Here is a 13821-nt window from a genome sequence, read left to right as displayed (position 1 = left end):
TCAGAAGGGACGGCAGGAGGAGGATGCGTGACTCCAAAAGAAGCAGTGGGAGCTTGCAGCGTAAACAGCCAGTCCTCCGTCATGTGCTCTGGGAGGTACCCTGGGGGTTGTGGTGGGCACCATCACCCCCAAACACTAATTATATATCCTAATTGTATGCTCCTGGTACAGTATCTGCTGCTCCCAGGGTTCTCAGCCCTTCCATGTGATAACGACCTCCATTTTAGCCTCTCTTTTCACCTTGGGAACACCTCACCTACCTACATGGCGTGGGACCAAGCCTGTGCTTCAGCTCAGCCCCCCAAGAAGGTGCTTCACAGCGCCCTGGGGGCTCAGTCTCAGCTGCACAAGAGGTAAGGGGATCTTCAGCAAGGCACAGACTTTGGGCATGGAGCTAATCTTGGCCTGGGGGTTCGGACCTCACAAAGTCCTACGGCTTTAGGCTTGCACCTGAAGGATCCAAACTCCATTACGAGGAGGAGATGCTGGAGGGAAGCCAGCCCAGACACACTCGCAGTGTAGGCAGTCCTGTTTTCATCATTACCACTTTGTTTGAGTGGTGTCTCCAACACTTTTCCTCCAAGGTGTGAAATAAGGTTGAACTTTCCCATTGCGAATGCCAGTCAGTTGTTCCTTTCCCCACGTCACGTGAAGATGCTTTGCTGTTGAAGAAGGGCCCCATCTGGTTGCAGTTTCACTTTTTAATGCTTTACATAAACACTGCTATAAAAAGCAATGACATGCAGATAAAATAATGGCTTCATACAGGGTTTGGGCAATGGTTGTAAATCACTGCAAGGCACGTACCCAGCTGCACCTGTTTGAAGGCAGAATTTGAACTTGATGCTTGTTTGTGAGTAAAACCTGCAAGAGGGCATTCAGTCTTTTCCTGTTGCTGTATGTTAATTTGCTGTTTGCATAGGTAGCCAAGAAATACTTCTGTGCAGGCTGGCCATGAATTTAGGGCATCATTGAATGAGGCTGATCCCCATATCTCCTTCTTGCTCTGTCTCTTTAAGCTGACCACAGCCTTGGGGAGCTCAGAAAACCTCCTGGGAGGCCTCTAACATCTTGCAGGACATTGGAAGTGACATGGGTCAGACAAAATGACAGCCTGGCTGCTATTCCCCTTGTCTAATTTCCGTCAGAGCTGTTTACTTCTCCAGAGCCCCCTGGGGTGGATGCCCTGCGGTAAGAGCCACGGACTCTGCTGCCAGCAGCGAGCCTGGGGGCTGCGGGAGGCCGGCCCCCAGAGCAGGGTCGCAGCACGTTCAGCATGGGGAGGGCACCACGGCAGCATCTTCTGCTGGGAGCTGAGAGTCTCTTGTCCGATTTAGCGAGGCCTTTATGTAGGAGACCACCAGACCCGTACTGAGGGCTGCATGGGCTTTTCTGGGAGCAAAAGCACCCCGGGCTGTCCTTGCCTGCCCTTCGTGCTTCTCCAGGGCGAGCCATCTCAGGACTACCGCCTGCTTCACCAGCTGATTGAGCGTCACTGTCCCTAGAAGGGGCATAATCATGATCATCTGCATTTTGCAGATGGAGGAAATACTGCACAGAAGCGACTTGTCCAATGTCATTTCAGGCAGACGAGCCAAATCTGGAAACACAACCTCGATCTCGGAGCCCCAGCTCTGCCATCTCACCGCGAGACACCGCTCGCTTAGCCGCTCGCAGCGACGCTCATTTGCTGGAGTGACTCACCCAGCACACACGTTCCTCTCACATCAGCTGTAAGAGCATCACAGCTGCTACGTATCTGGGCTTATTTTTGTCCCTTTCCGTTCGGGCAATGTTTTTAAAATGAAGCCAGGAACCTGAGAGGTGGTGCAGTGGCTGCGCCACGGGGCCAGGACGTGAAGGAGGAGAGGGAATGCGGCACCTCCAGGGAGGCTGATACCGCTCCCTGGGGGTGGGGATCAGAGAGGAGTCTTGTCTCTCTTCTTTTCAGAGACCTTTTCCTGGAATAGGAGCTTCAGAAATATACCAGCTCTCCTCACCTCCCTAAGTGGGCTTCGGGGATCACGGGGTGTGCTGGAGGCAAAATACTTCATTAGGAGGCTGAGCGTCCGCTGGCCGTGAGTCCAGGTGACTTCTGGCAGCTGCGAGGGGAAAGCTGCCACTGGAGCTTCACTGGTTTGTAATGGGGTTTTAGAAGTGAGCGTAGAAGGGCACAGCTGCTCTGCTGCAGGGGAGTTCTGTGTTTTAGGAGATTTTAGGAAAACAAACTGCATTTATAAATATATATACAGAGACCTGTGCCCTGCACACCTGCTCTCTGGATACATGATTTGAATTCAGCCAAGCTGTGCCTGGGCTGTGTTTGGTGCCCCTGAGCCACCTCATTGCTGTGCCCTGGCCCCCGTTTGCAGCCCCCATCCCACCCCTGGCAGAAAGCCTGGGGCTGCCCAGGCCCCTCTGTGCATCTCGGTCTCACTCACATGATCGATGAGCTCCTTGATCATGCCGTTCCACTGCCCCTTGTCGTCCTGCGCGCCGTATTTCCCGTCCTCCACCAGCCGGATCTCGTAGGTGAAGCCCAGGATGATGGCCAGCTCCTTCAGCAGGTCGATGCAGTAGCCCTCAAAGCGGTCGTTCCCAAAGAGGGCGGTGTCGGACTTGCGGAACATGACAAAGGGCTCCTCCTGGACACCACAAAGCAAAAACCCCGTCAAGGGCTTGGCCGTGGTCCCAGCTCCCATCCCAGGTAGGGCCACCCCTGCGGCCAACCTGAGCCGCGAGCACCAGCTCTGCAGGCTGGGCTGGCACGGTGACACGCTGGGAATAAATTAGCTTTGCACAGCGCATCAGCTAATTAGCAACCTTGTTTACCCCACAAAATTTAATTTTGTCTCTTCTGAGCAGCCAACTGTTTTCCATTTGGTGGAATTTCAGGGAGAAAAATAACCATTTCATGCTCTGCAAATGAAGAGTGTTGAGAAGCAGCAAAAGGCTTGGGGGGGGACAAACTGAACCGCGAGCCCCGCGCAGCCGACACGCAGCGGTACTGGCCCTTACGAGGCTGGTGGATTAAATACCAGCTGCAGGACTGTGCTCGGCTGCTGGCCAGCCCCAAATGTCCCCGAGATAAGCTGTGTTTCCTCTCTGCCAGCTCTAGCTGAAGGGGTGCAGGGCCCTGCTGCTGCCCCGAGAGGCGCTGCCTTGGGCTCTGTATCCGCAGTGGGGATGTCTCTGGTCACAGCAACCCCAAGCACCAGCACATGTGAAAATAACTTAAAAAGTGCTTTCCAACCGGCTCTGCCCTACGGATTGCTGCCTCTCTGCAGGTGAAGGCAGGAACGCGCAGCAAGCGGCACAACCCTTTGGTGGCTGTCAGGCTTGGGCAGCCACCGGGGGCTGAGGACAAGGGACACAGGGGCAGCCGGGGGGAGGCAATGTGCAGAGCACAGATGGAAGTGGCAAAAAATGGCAAGCAGCAGGCAGAAGCTGGACGGCAGGGGGAGGCTGAGATAGGGGGAGGCAGCGAATGAATGGCTGGAATTAAAATTATCTGCAAGGCGGCCGGAGCCCCCGTAAGGTGGCACCGAGGTCCTGCTGTGCTGCAGAGCAGTGGCTCTGCCTCGGGGAGTGACCAGAGAGCTTCACGGAGACTGGAACTGCAGAATTACAAAGCAAAGTGGGAAACATCACGCCCACAGAGTTTGGTTTGGCACTCGCAGCTCTGTTAAACCCTGCTCTCCCTGGCCACCACCTCAGCTTTTTCTTCTTTTTTTTTTTTTTCCTTTGGAATTAGCGCTTTGTTTGTGAATCAGCTGAATCTATGGATCTCGCTATAAATACAGCAGCTCCAGAGCAGCCATAAAGCACTATTAATTTTGGGAAGCGCTGTAGGGATTACATACATATTTAACAGCCGAAGCGCTGAACATTAGGACGCCACTCGCTTCAGTAATGTATCTGCAGGTCTCAAACATTTCCTAGGGGGTAATTCTGAACTCTGTGAACCACTTATTCACGGACTATTTCACAATTTATTACTGAAAATGGCCAGACATCCAATTCACAAGCTCTCTCGGTTTGCTAATCGATTTCTCAGTGAAGGTGCCCTCAATTTCATAACTTCACAGTTCCCATATTGCTTGGGGAGAGTGGCGCTGGCTGCTGGGGTAATATTTCTCTTCCAACAAGTCACTGCAATATGAGCAAAAGGGGAAGAAATAACCTTTCCTGCTTTCCCTTTTAAAGGTTCCTCCTCTGGCTTTTCTACAACCGGTTACACCAATGCGAAGGGACAAAGGGATGTCGCAAATGCAAATGAAGTGTAGGGCTGTGTTTTATGTTTTGGAAGCCAGGATACGAAATGCAGTTAGTGCAGAGCTCGGGTCCGAGCACACTGCCTGCTCCTGCGGGCTGCAGGGCTGCGGGGCAGTGCTGGCTTGCAGGAGGATGCCCCACAGCACGCGTGCAGGCCCAAGGAACGGCACAGTTTGTAGGAACTGGTACCACCCCTGTGCTTCATGTGATTTGTGCTCGCTCCTGGACCACGAGATGCAAATCCTGCCCAGCAGGAGCCCGTCACAGGCAGGTGGCTGGCAGGTCTCCTTCTGGTCCATCACCTGGCATCGCGCTGAGGTCTTTGAGGTGCAGTGATGGTAGCGCTCTAACCCCAACATGTCCCCAGCTCCGGCCATGGTTTTATCCCTGGCAAGATGTGCCCTCCCTGCTTTCCGTAGCCCTGACTGTACAATTCCCTCTTGTGTTCTCGTCCTCACCTGCTATCACTCAGCCTCACCGCGCTGTCGGGTGCTCCTCCACCTCCCAGCGCCCCTCTGCTGCTGCCTCTCCAGCCCTCCCTGTACCACCAGCCATCGTGGCCCAGTAATTGCCAGTGAAAGGTGAGCGTGGGCAGAAGGGAAGTCATTTTAAAGCTTCTGGAGTTTAAACACGACCTGAGCCTCTGCTTTCTGAACAGACCCCGATAAATGCAAAGGAACACGGTGAGAGCAGGCGGGTGTGTGTTGTGTCTGCCTGCACCCGCTGCTGCAGGGCTCTGAGCAGGAGCACGCTCCTGATCTGATGCACGCTGAGTTGTTTCGGTGCCTTTTGCTTTGTCATTTCTCTGATGCCTGTGCGGGAACTCCTGATGTGAGTCCTGATTCATTTCTGTGTCTGCAGCCGGTGGGGAGCTGCTGCTGGCACTGGTTGTGCCCACACACATGGCACCAAGCACCGCCTCGGGCGGGCAGCCCCGTGCGTGGGACCCACGGCCTCACCCAGTGGCACGGTCTGAAACTTTCAGCCGGGGGTGGATTTTGTTTTCCAGTCTCCCCTGCATGTTGGCATGTGAAAGCCTTTCAGGGGAATAACTGTTGTGTGATGAGCGGGGAGTTCATTAGAAAGGGTGGCACTGTCTGGCACCTCCTGGCCCCAATTCCTTCCCTAGCACCAAGCCCCTCACGTTGTGTTACAGACCTTTTAGTCCTTTTGGGATGGTGAGGATACCAGGAGGGGTCACGGTGCTTGGGGCTGGGGAACACATCTCCCAGCGGGCAGCTCCTTACCCTCAGTCCCCAAAAATACGGAATACAAAAGGGCCAGGAAATTCGGGTAGGCAGAGCCATCATTCAGACCCAGTTGTGAGCTGGCTGTGCAGGGGCTGATCTTTTTTGTTCCCTTCTGGTAGCACGCCACGAGCCTGCACTGTGTAATACAGCTGTATAGAAACCAATGCCACTAGTCATAATTCATTAGATATAAAATAAAAATTCATTCTGATCTGATGCCTGCCATCAAATCCAATAGCGAACGTGAGAGCAAAATGCAACGTGACAGCTGGAAGCGCAGGAGCCCTGTTAAGCACCCGTGCTTTGCTGGATAATGGCATTACTCTTAGCCAGCTTATCAAATACGTACTTAGGAGAGGGGAAGAAACAGGATTGTCACAGCTAAGCCAAGGTCCCTGCGTGTTCTGGTGCTGCCTGGCATACCATGAATGCTTCCACCCACGGCAGGCAGCGCCTGGTGCCCGGCTGTTGGCCACCCAGAGCCTGGCACGAGCCCAACACAAGCCCGGCTCTGGTCCACAACTCGTCTGGGGCTCAGCTCGCCCCAGGGCTCAGGGCTTCTCCGTGCCCCTGCCCAGCTTTTGGAGGGATCAGCTAACCCTGGGGGCTGTGGGTAGGGGGGGAATACGGGCTTGTGGTCTCCTACCAGGACAGTGGTGACAATGAGAGATCTGTTGCTGAGCGAGTCCGTGACGTTGGGCCCTCGTCCCTTGGCAATTTCGGTGATGTTCAGACCGTTGGCAGGGTTCCACGTGCCAACCTGAAACGAAACAAAGTGCATCAACACCTGCCCTGCGTCCCTTCAGTGCTCTCAGGATCCTGCTGGCCTGGGAAAAGGGAGCTTGCTTCCTGCATTGCAGGAAACAGAAGCAGAGTTGGAATTCCCATCCCGTTTCACCTAAACAGAAGGTTTACATTAGCTCTTCTGCTGCAGGGCACTCCAGCTGCACGTGTACAATTAGCAACCCTTGTGCTGCCCTCTGAGAGATGCAGGTGCACTGAAGAAGGACCATGATGGCTGGAATTAGGAGCTGAAGGAACAATCCAGAACGGTACTGCATAGAGCAGGCAATCAATCAAAACACGCTGAAAAGTCAACTCTGGGCAAGGCCAAAGCAGAACGAGAGAAAACAGAAAATATTTTTCAATCCCCCATCAACCCTGAGCCGGCGGGGCCTTTCCCAAGGAAGGAGCTTGGAGCTTCTGAAGCACACAGGGTAAGTGCACACCCACTGATAGGTCAGAGCCTGGATCTGGGTTCATCTGAGAGCAGGACCCCACCTGGGGGCAGCCTGACAGGCGCAGCCCCCCAGCGACCCCTCCGCAGCGAGAGGTCTCTGCGTTGGTGGTGAGCCCCATGGAGGGAAGGGCCCTGGGCTGGCCCCGGCACCGGCACACGCAGCCACAGTCCTCGTCTCTTGGAGGTGCTCGGCCTTTCTCAAGCTGTCAATTTTAATGTATCATTAGACTCTGAAGATGCCTGTTGACCCAGAAACAGCAGAACATGTCTCTATTTAAGAGAAGTCATCTGGGCAACTCTAAGCCTGTTAACCTGATCTCCGCAGTGCAGGGGAGGCTTTAGAACAATCTTCGAAGGCAGGGCTGGCTAAAGGACTGTGACGGTGAGATAAAGTGTCAGGAGAGCTGGAGGAATATGCCACAAAGCCAGCCTGGCAGTGAGAAGAAACACAAGGGCAGGTGGAAACGGGAACAGAACGACCCATCTGTGGGGTCATGCTGGGAGATGGGGCTTAGAGAGAAACCAAAGGCAGACAGCTTGAACCCGTGGGGAGCCAGGAACTTCCCATATTTTATTTATTGCTATTTTTAAGATTCTCCAACTTCTTCATCAGTCCAAGGAGACGACTTGGTTTTCTCTATCCCAAAAAAGAGACTTTGTAATGAGCAATGCTGCCTGGCAAAAAAAACCCACAACCAGCCAACCACCTCATAAATTCTAAAAGAGTTTCCATGAACTTTGTGAAAGGCTCTAAATATTTCAGGTAAAACCCAAGCAATCCCCTGCGTCTCCTTTCAATCACACAACAGCTGCAATGTCAGAAGGATTGTACTGCGCATGGGCAGCGAGAAGCAAGAGGCTAAGAGTCTCCTGCTAGCAGCTCTGCAGACTTCTTTCTTTAAGAAAAGGAAATACACGGGACTTAAGACTGAACTAATCAGTTTAAAATATTAGAAGAAGAAAAAAAAAAAAGGAAGAAAAAGAGAAAAGTGCATTAAGAGAACTGTGCAACTCAGATAGTCAAACTACATGTAATTAGGTTTAGTTAATACTGCTGTAATCCCTGGAACATCCAGGAGGTATAAGGATCAGGAGTTCAATCCTAAAGCTCAACAAACATAAGCTATTATACATAATGCAGAATCCGTCTGGGATTTGTTTGTAGTTTGGCATTTTGTTATTTCAGATTAACTATTGACAGAACCGTAGCATCAACAGAGATTTGACATCGATACTTTAAACCCCCTCTAGAGCTGACAAGAAGCTTTCGGCAAATAATAGTGGGAGCTGTGAAGTCTCGGAGTCGTCGGAGACAAAAGTTGAACGAGTGCACGGAATATGCATCAAGCCTTGGTGGCTTCCTGCGGGCTTTATGTGACACACAACAGTAATAAATGCAGCTAGTGCCAGCTATTCTCCGGTACACCTGAGGAGGATTAGGTTGACAGACAGATATTGCAGTTGTACTTAAACATTTAGATTTGCCCGGTATCCAGATACCTGCACATTTTTCTGTTACCCTGCTGACGCCGCTCTCAGGCACTCTGTTGGTGCTCTGAGCACCGTGCTCCAAAAAGCCATAATGTTTTTTTTGGGGGGTTTAGACTCTATACAAAATGTTTTCTGGGAAAACAAAGCTACAAAAATCATTTGGTGCTTGGTTTGTGTGAAAAGATGGGATCTTCCCCTGCCCCTCTGCCTGCCTCCCTCCTGCCCAGGCTCGGCTGGCTGCAGCCTGAAGCTGGCCGAGTTTATTTGGGATGACGCTGTCTGTATTCTGACACCCAAAATACCCGCTAGGAGAGTGCTGTGGTGACCTTGAGATTTTGTACGTGAAGCAGAGACCTACCGCAGTGGTGTGAAAGCACGGTGACAATTTATTTTAAGGAGGAGGAAAACCAGGCTGTCAGAAGGGGGATGGGGAGCGGGGCTGTTGGGTCCCAGGGAGCCGCGGCGCGGATCTGCCCGCTCCGGCGGGGCTGAGCGAGCCTCCAGCCTCCCAGGGCTGCCTGCGAGCACTCTGTGATTAATTCCCCAGCCTTAACTGGAGAAGTCATCTGTGCATCTCGGGCCGCTTGCTGCATGGCTAATTGAAAACTGCTCCTCTCCGCTCCCAGCTGGCGTTTCCTGCGGGATTCCGAACCTGTCTCCGTGCCCAGAGGTTACAAGCTCAGCACTTCGTCCCTCGCTGCCAGCCAGGCACCTTGTGCGTGTCTAAAAGCAGACTGTGCTCTGGGCAGGGAATTGCTGCCCTGCAGGCAGCTTTTTCCTCTAAGTCTGCAGGATGTCCGTCAGCAGGACATGGGCTCAGAGCCACTCTCAAAAAGGGGTCGGGCTCCGGGACCCTCAGCAGCCTCGATGGCCGTGATTTGGAGCCCGATCCATGGTAGAGGTGGCTGCGGGGCCCAGCTGGCTGCAGTGCAGCCCTTGCTGCTCTGTTTTGTCTGAAATGAACAGACCTCGCCTTGAAACCAGTGGTTTAGGAGCTTTAGAGCTTTGTGTGCTGCTCTTTTTTTTTTTCAAAAATACCTGAAGCAAAGGGGATGAAATCCCCATGAATGCCCGGTATCAGGTCCAACCATCCCCCTATTTCCAAGCCTTGGGCAGCTTTCCTGGTGGAAATCACCCCCAGCTGATGCTCTCAGGAGTTGTTCAAGGTTTTGTAAGCAAGCCCAGCGAGGCGGAGGGTGGGAGAGGTTTTATTCCATCCCCTTTGGCCTGGGCCCACAGAGGCTGAGGCTGAGCTGCAAGGTTGTGCTCCCGCTGCTGTGCCGTGTCCCAGGGAGGTACCCCAAGCTTCTGCAGCTGGGAACTCTAATCCGCTGCACGTCGCTTCGGGGCTAGTGAGTCACTGATGAGGCATGGAAAAGGATCAGAGCAATCCCACAGAACAGATCTCGTTTCATACAAAAACCAGAAAACACAGAAACAACACAACCAGCAGCCATCTCCCCTTCTATGTGGCTGTCAGAGCTGTGCCGTGCCGCATCCCGCAGGTAAGACAAACCCCGCTTACCTTTTCAAGTCCGTCTTCTTTGAGGCTGATGATGTCCAAGTCAAAATCTGTCCGTAAGCCACTACTTTTGTTAAAGACAATTCGTCCAGTTAATCCTTCCCATTGGGCCTGCAGAAGGAAGAAGTAGCCGGGCCGTTAGTTGGGATCATGAATAATCTTTTGCCCTCTACCGTGTGTTCTTTTAATTAGTCCTTTTACTAGTTCTTTCTCCCCAAAGAGCATGATTAATTAATAATCACCAACGTCGCTGTGCAGACTGCAGACGGGGCTGGAGATTTCACAACTCTCTGCAGTCCTTGCTACCGTCTCCGTTCGCACCTTTTGTGTTCAACAGCTGTTGCAGGACATGATGACTCAGGAGAAAACTCCTTGCATTTATCACGGCATCCTTGTGGGCTGCATTTATCCTTGTAGTCCTGATAAATGCCGGGCTGCAGGGAGCCTGGGTTTGGGACAACTCCAGCCAAGCTCATGAATAAAGAATCCTTTCTCGCAGCAAAAGAGGGGCACGGAAGCTCAAATGTCCCGAACACTTCCTCTCTCCCTCCCTTCAGATGGAAAGCGGAGCACAAGAGGCCAGGAGCCCGTCCTTCTGGCAGGCTCTGTGCTCTGAAACAGGCATAGGAACATTGGGGAGAGCCCCCAGACTGGGCAGGAGCTGTGCCAGCAGACCAGCACCACGGCACAGTGGGGTGTGTGGAGGCTGCTCCACCAAGGGGTGCTCGTGGCCCCTCGGGGAGGCTCCCACTGCTGCTCGGGCGCTGGACGTGCCTCTGATGGAGCTGCCTCCTTCGTGGGCAGGGCACCTCGAAATAACTTGCTGTGATAGAGGTGGCATAACTCATTCTCAGGGGGGAACCACTGGCATATTTTCCCATAAATACTCTCCTCTGGCTCGTTCTCATTAATTCCTAAGGAGTAATGACAGCTTCTTCGCCACCCCTGGGTTTTGGGGAAGATTGTGCTCTGTTGCTCATTTCAGCACGCAGGTTTTTCCCAGGGGATGCACCAGCAGCTGGGGGGAACACACCTAGATGGGGCTGCACCCTGCTCTGCCTGCCCACCCCATACTTCTTGGGAACCCCAAGGGCACACGGGGCACCGACACTGCAGCAATGGGGGTGGCCGGGGGCCCCTCTGTGCGTGACTTCATCCAGCCCGAGTCACTGCTGTAGCTGTGAGGAGCACAGGGCCGGTGGCCGCAGTGAGGCACCCTGCTACGTGCCCTGCTTTGTCTGGGCAGGAGTTTAGAGGGAGCAATTATGGTGTGTTCTGATTGCTGGGGGGGGGGCTCGGCCCTGCAACCGGCTGACACGGTGCCAGGAAGGGAAACAACAGGCAGGCACCGGAGTGTGAGCTCAGGGTAATTTGCAAAAGGAGCCAACCAAACAAATTATTTACACTCTCTTTTGGCAGCCAGCTGGAGCAGCTTTCCGCAGAAGGGAACAAAACATGAAAAAGGAGAGAGAGAGGCAGAGAGAGAGAGGAGATACAGTCTTCAGAGCCTATTAAGAAGAAGTTCATTCTCTCTCTGCAATGGGAACGATTCTTCCCTCTCCTCCCCACGCCCGTGCGCTCCGTGCACCCGGCAGCCCCTGGGTGGGCGCCCTGTCACTGCTGCTGTGTGCCGGCCTCAGCGCCAGCGTGGTCTGCAGGTGATGCTGCAGCACCAGTCCTAACAACCGTTAACAGTGTGCTTCTGCTCCTTTATGTTTAAAAACTTCAGGGGATTTCATCCCCAGCCTTTTAAGTGTGGCCCCGTCTTGTATCCCATACTGCTGCTGGTATCACAGCTTCCCACGTGAAGAGCCGCAGCCACAGAAGTTTCAAAAGGCCTCGGGGTAAACAGGGTGTTACTGCTCACGTAGACATATCTGGAAGGGTTTGCGGTATCTCCCTGCAGCTCTGACTTTATTTTTTCCTCAGGCGATGGCTGCTTTTTGCAGACAAGGCAAAGCCTGGGGTGTGAGCGTGGGGACTTGGGGCTGCATGCTGGGCTGGGTGCTTGGGGCTTGCGGGAGGGCTGGCTGCCTCTTGTTCCCCTCCCTCGGTCAGCACTCAGCACCCAGACAGCCGCCACTTGAGTCTGCCTGCGTGCTTAAGCCAGGTGCAAACAAACCATACGTGGGCTGAACGGCGAGAAATCATAATGACTGAAAACAGAGAGGGAACGGGGCTGCCTCCTCGCTCCCCTGGCTCCCCCTTGCTCAGTGCTGCGCGCTGCCAGAGCCGTTCCTCAGCACGCAGGCAGCGGTGTGCTGAGCCACCGGGAGGGGGCTGCTCCGACAGCCTTTGGTGGGCACCAAGCAAATGGTGCTGGAAAAGAAAAGGTAAACGGCTCGGGGCAGGGGTGGCTGCAGAGAGAGGGGTCTGGCTGCTCTTGACACAAGAGGAGGCAAGGACCAGTCTCGGTGACACCATGGAAGTGCTCGGCTTGTTTTGGATGTTTTGCTGTGGCAGTGTGAGCGTTACTCTGAAGGCAAAGACAGGATTTTGTCTCTCTGGACACGCAGCAGTCTGATGTGTACCCACACTTCCATCCCTTTGTACCTACTCAGGCAGGGGAGGATTTTTTATAGCCCTGTAACTGCCAACCCCTCTGCCACAGGCCTCAGCGCTCCGAGCAGCTGCACTGCTCCTGCTGGGGAGCTTTTGCAGCAGTGGGAAGCAATCATGGTTGCAAATGGTGCTTTTACCTCTTTTATAAAATTCATGAAGCGGCCGCCGAACCTCCAGGCTTTGTGCCGGTGGCACTGCAGGGAGTTGACGGTCATCTGGGGGGCTCGCTGGTAGCACACGGACACCACGTGGACCGCGTCGTACAACAGGGCAGCGTCTGTCTAAAGTAAAGGGAACAGCATTTGTGTTGGTCGTGGTTCCGCAGCGAGGAGGCATTCACACAGCAACACAGGGAATTCGTGGCATCTCCTTGAGAAGCCGCAGGAACCACCAGCAGAGGGGTCCTGGTGCAGTCCCCACCAGAGGCAGGGCTGGGATCTCAAGAGATTGCCATACGTGCGTAAGCTTTAACACAAAATAGGACTTCTGTAAGGCTCTGGGCTGACCTCTCATGCAAAACTCATTCTCAGACACATGACAAAGCCCCACGAGCGTGTTTCTGTGTTATGCAGCTCTTTAGGCAGAGATTGGGAAAATGTCATCTGTCCATCTGCAGCTATTCTGGTTGTTTTAGTGCTGTTGTGTGGCCAAACAAAGAAGCTAGCCGTTCCTAAACGCAGATACAAGGTTTTCTTACTTAGTCTGCTTTGTCCAAGGCAGTGCAAAAAGCAACTTACATGGGAACATCTTAGCCAAGCTATTTCATGTGTGGGGAAACAGGAATCAGGAAAGTTAAGTGGCTTGTCTCTGGGCATTCAAAGTTTTCCAGAATGCCCCAAACTGGCACTGAAATCAGAGCATCACAGTGTGTAACATCTTCCCACATTTCAGTGGTTTGAACTAGGGAGAACTTTCCTTTTTTTCCCTGTTCTATTTAACACAATGGGTTTAGACTGCATTTGAGATGCCCCCTCCAAACACTGACCACGTTTATTGTCCCCCCCCCGCTGTGGTCAGTCTTGCTAATGAAAAAATACATTGTTTGCTGGCTTCACAAGGCTACAAAACAGATGTGAGTACAGCAGCAAAGCAATAAACCACAACAAAACCAAATAACACAGCAAACAACTGGGCAAATATCTGTCAGGACGTGGCCGTGGAGAAAAGCCTCCAGCACTGGCAGCCATCCCTGTGACCTTCCCTTCCTGCAGAGCCCGAGCACGAAGAGCAGGCACCAGACCTGCCTCCTGTGGGGTCGTTTGTAGGGCTGCAGGGACGGATCTGGGGAGTTTGGGGCTGGGGGACAGGGGGACAAGGGGCTCGCTATGCAATTTCATGGGGAAGTGGATGCTGTAGTGTCCAGCTGAGGAAAACACAGCCAAAGGAGAACCCCGTGCAGAAGGGAGCAGGCAGGACAAGGATGAGAGGAACCAGGGGCAGCTGGGGAAGATCAGGAGCTGGTGGAGGTAGGATACTGCACA

At 53.3% G+C, this 13821-nt stretch overlaps 1 protein-coding gene across 1 annotated transcript in view; it reads right to left on the bottom strand.

Moving 5' to 3' along the window:
* The window catches only part of GRIK3 (glutamate ionotropic receptor kainate type subunit 3), a 102567-nt gene that overhangs the window by 19823 nt on the left and 68923 nt on the right, over positions 1-13821 (bottom strand). Inside the window, exons 7-10 of the mRNA XM_068657884.1 lie at positions 12478-12621; positions 9782-9889; positions 6172-6285; positions 2442-2645 (exon numbers count right to left, since the gene is read on the bottom strand). Coding sequence (XP_068513985.1) covers positions 2442-2645; positions 6172-6285; positions 9782-9889; positions 12478-12621 — 570 coding nt within the window. The remainder of the gene's footprint in view (positions 1-2441; positions 2646-6171; positions 6286-9781; positions 9890-12477; positions 12622-13821) is intronic.

Source organism: Anas acuta, chromosome 21 (assembly GCF_963932015.1).
Source record: "Anas acuta chromosome 21, bAnaAcu1.1, whole genome shotgun sequence".
Lineage (NCBI taxonomy): Eukaryota > Metazoa > Chordata > Aves > Anseriformes > Anatidae > Anas > Anas acuta.
Note: the sequence above shows the minus strand (reverse complement) of the source record. Positions and strands in the feature narration are given on the sequence as shown.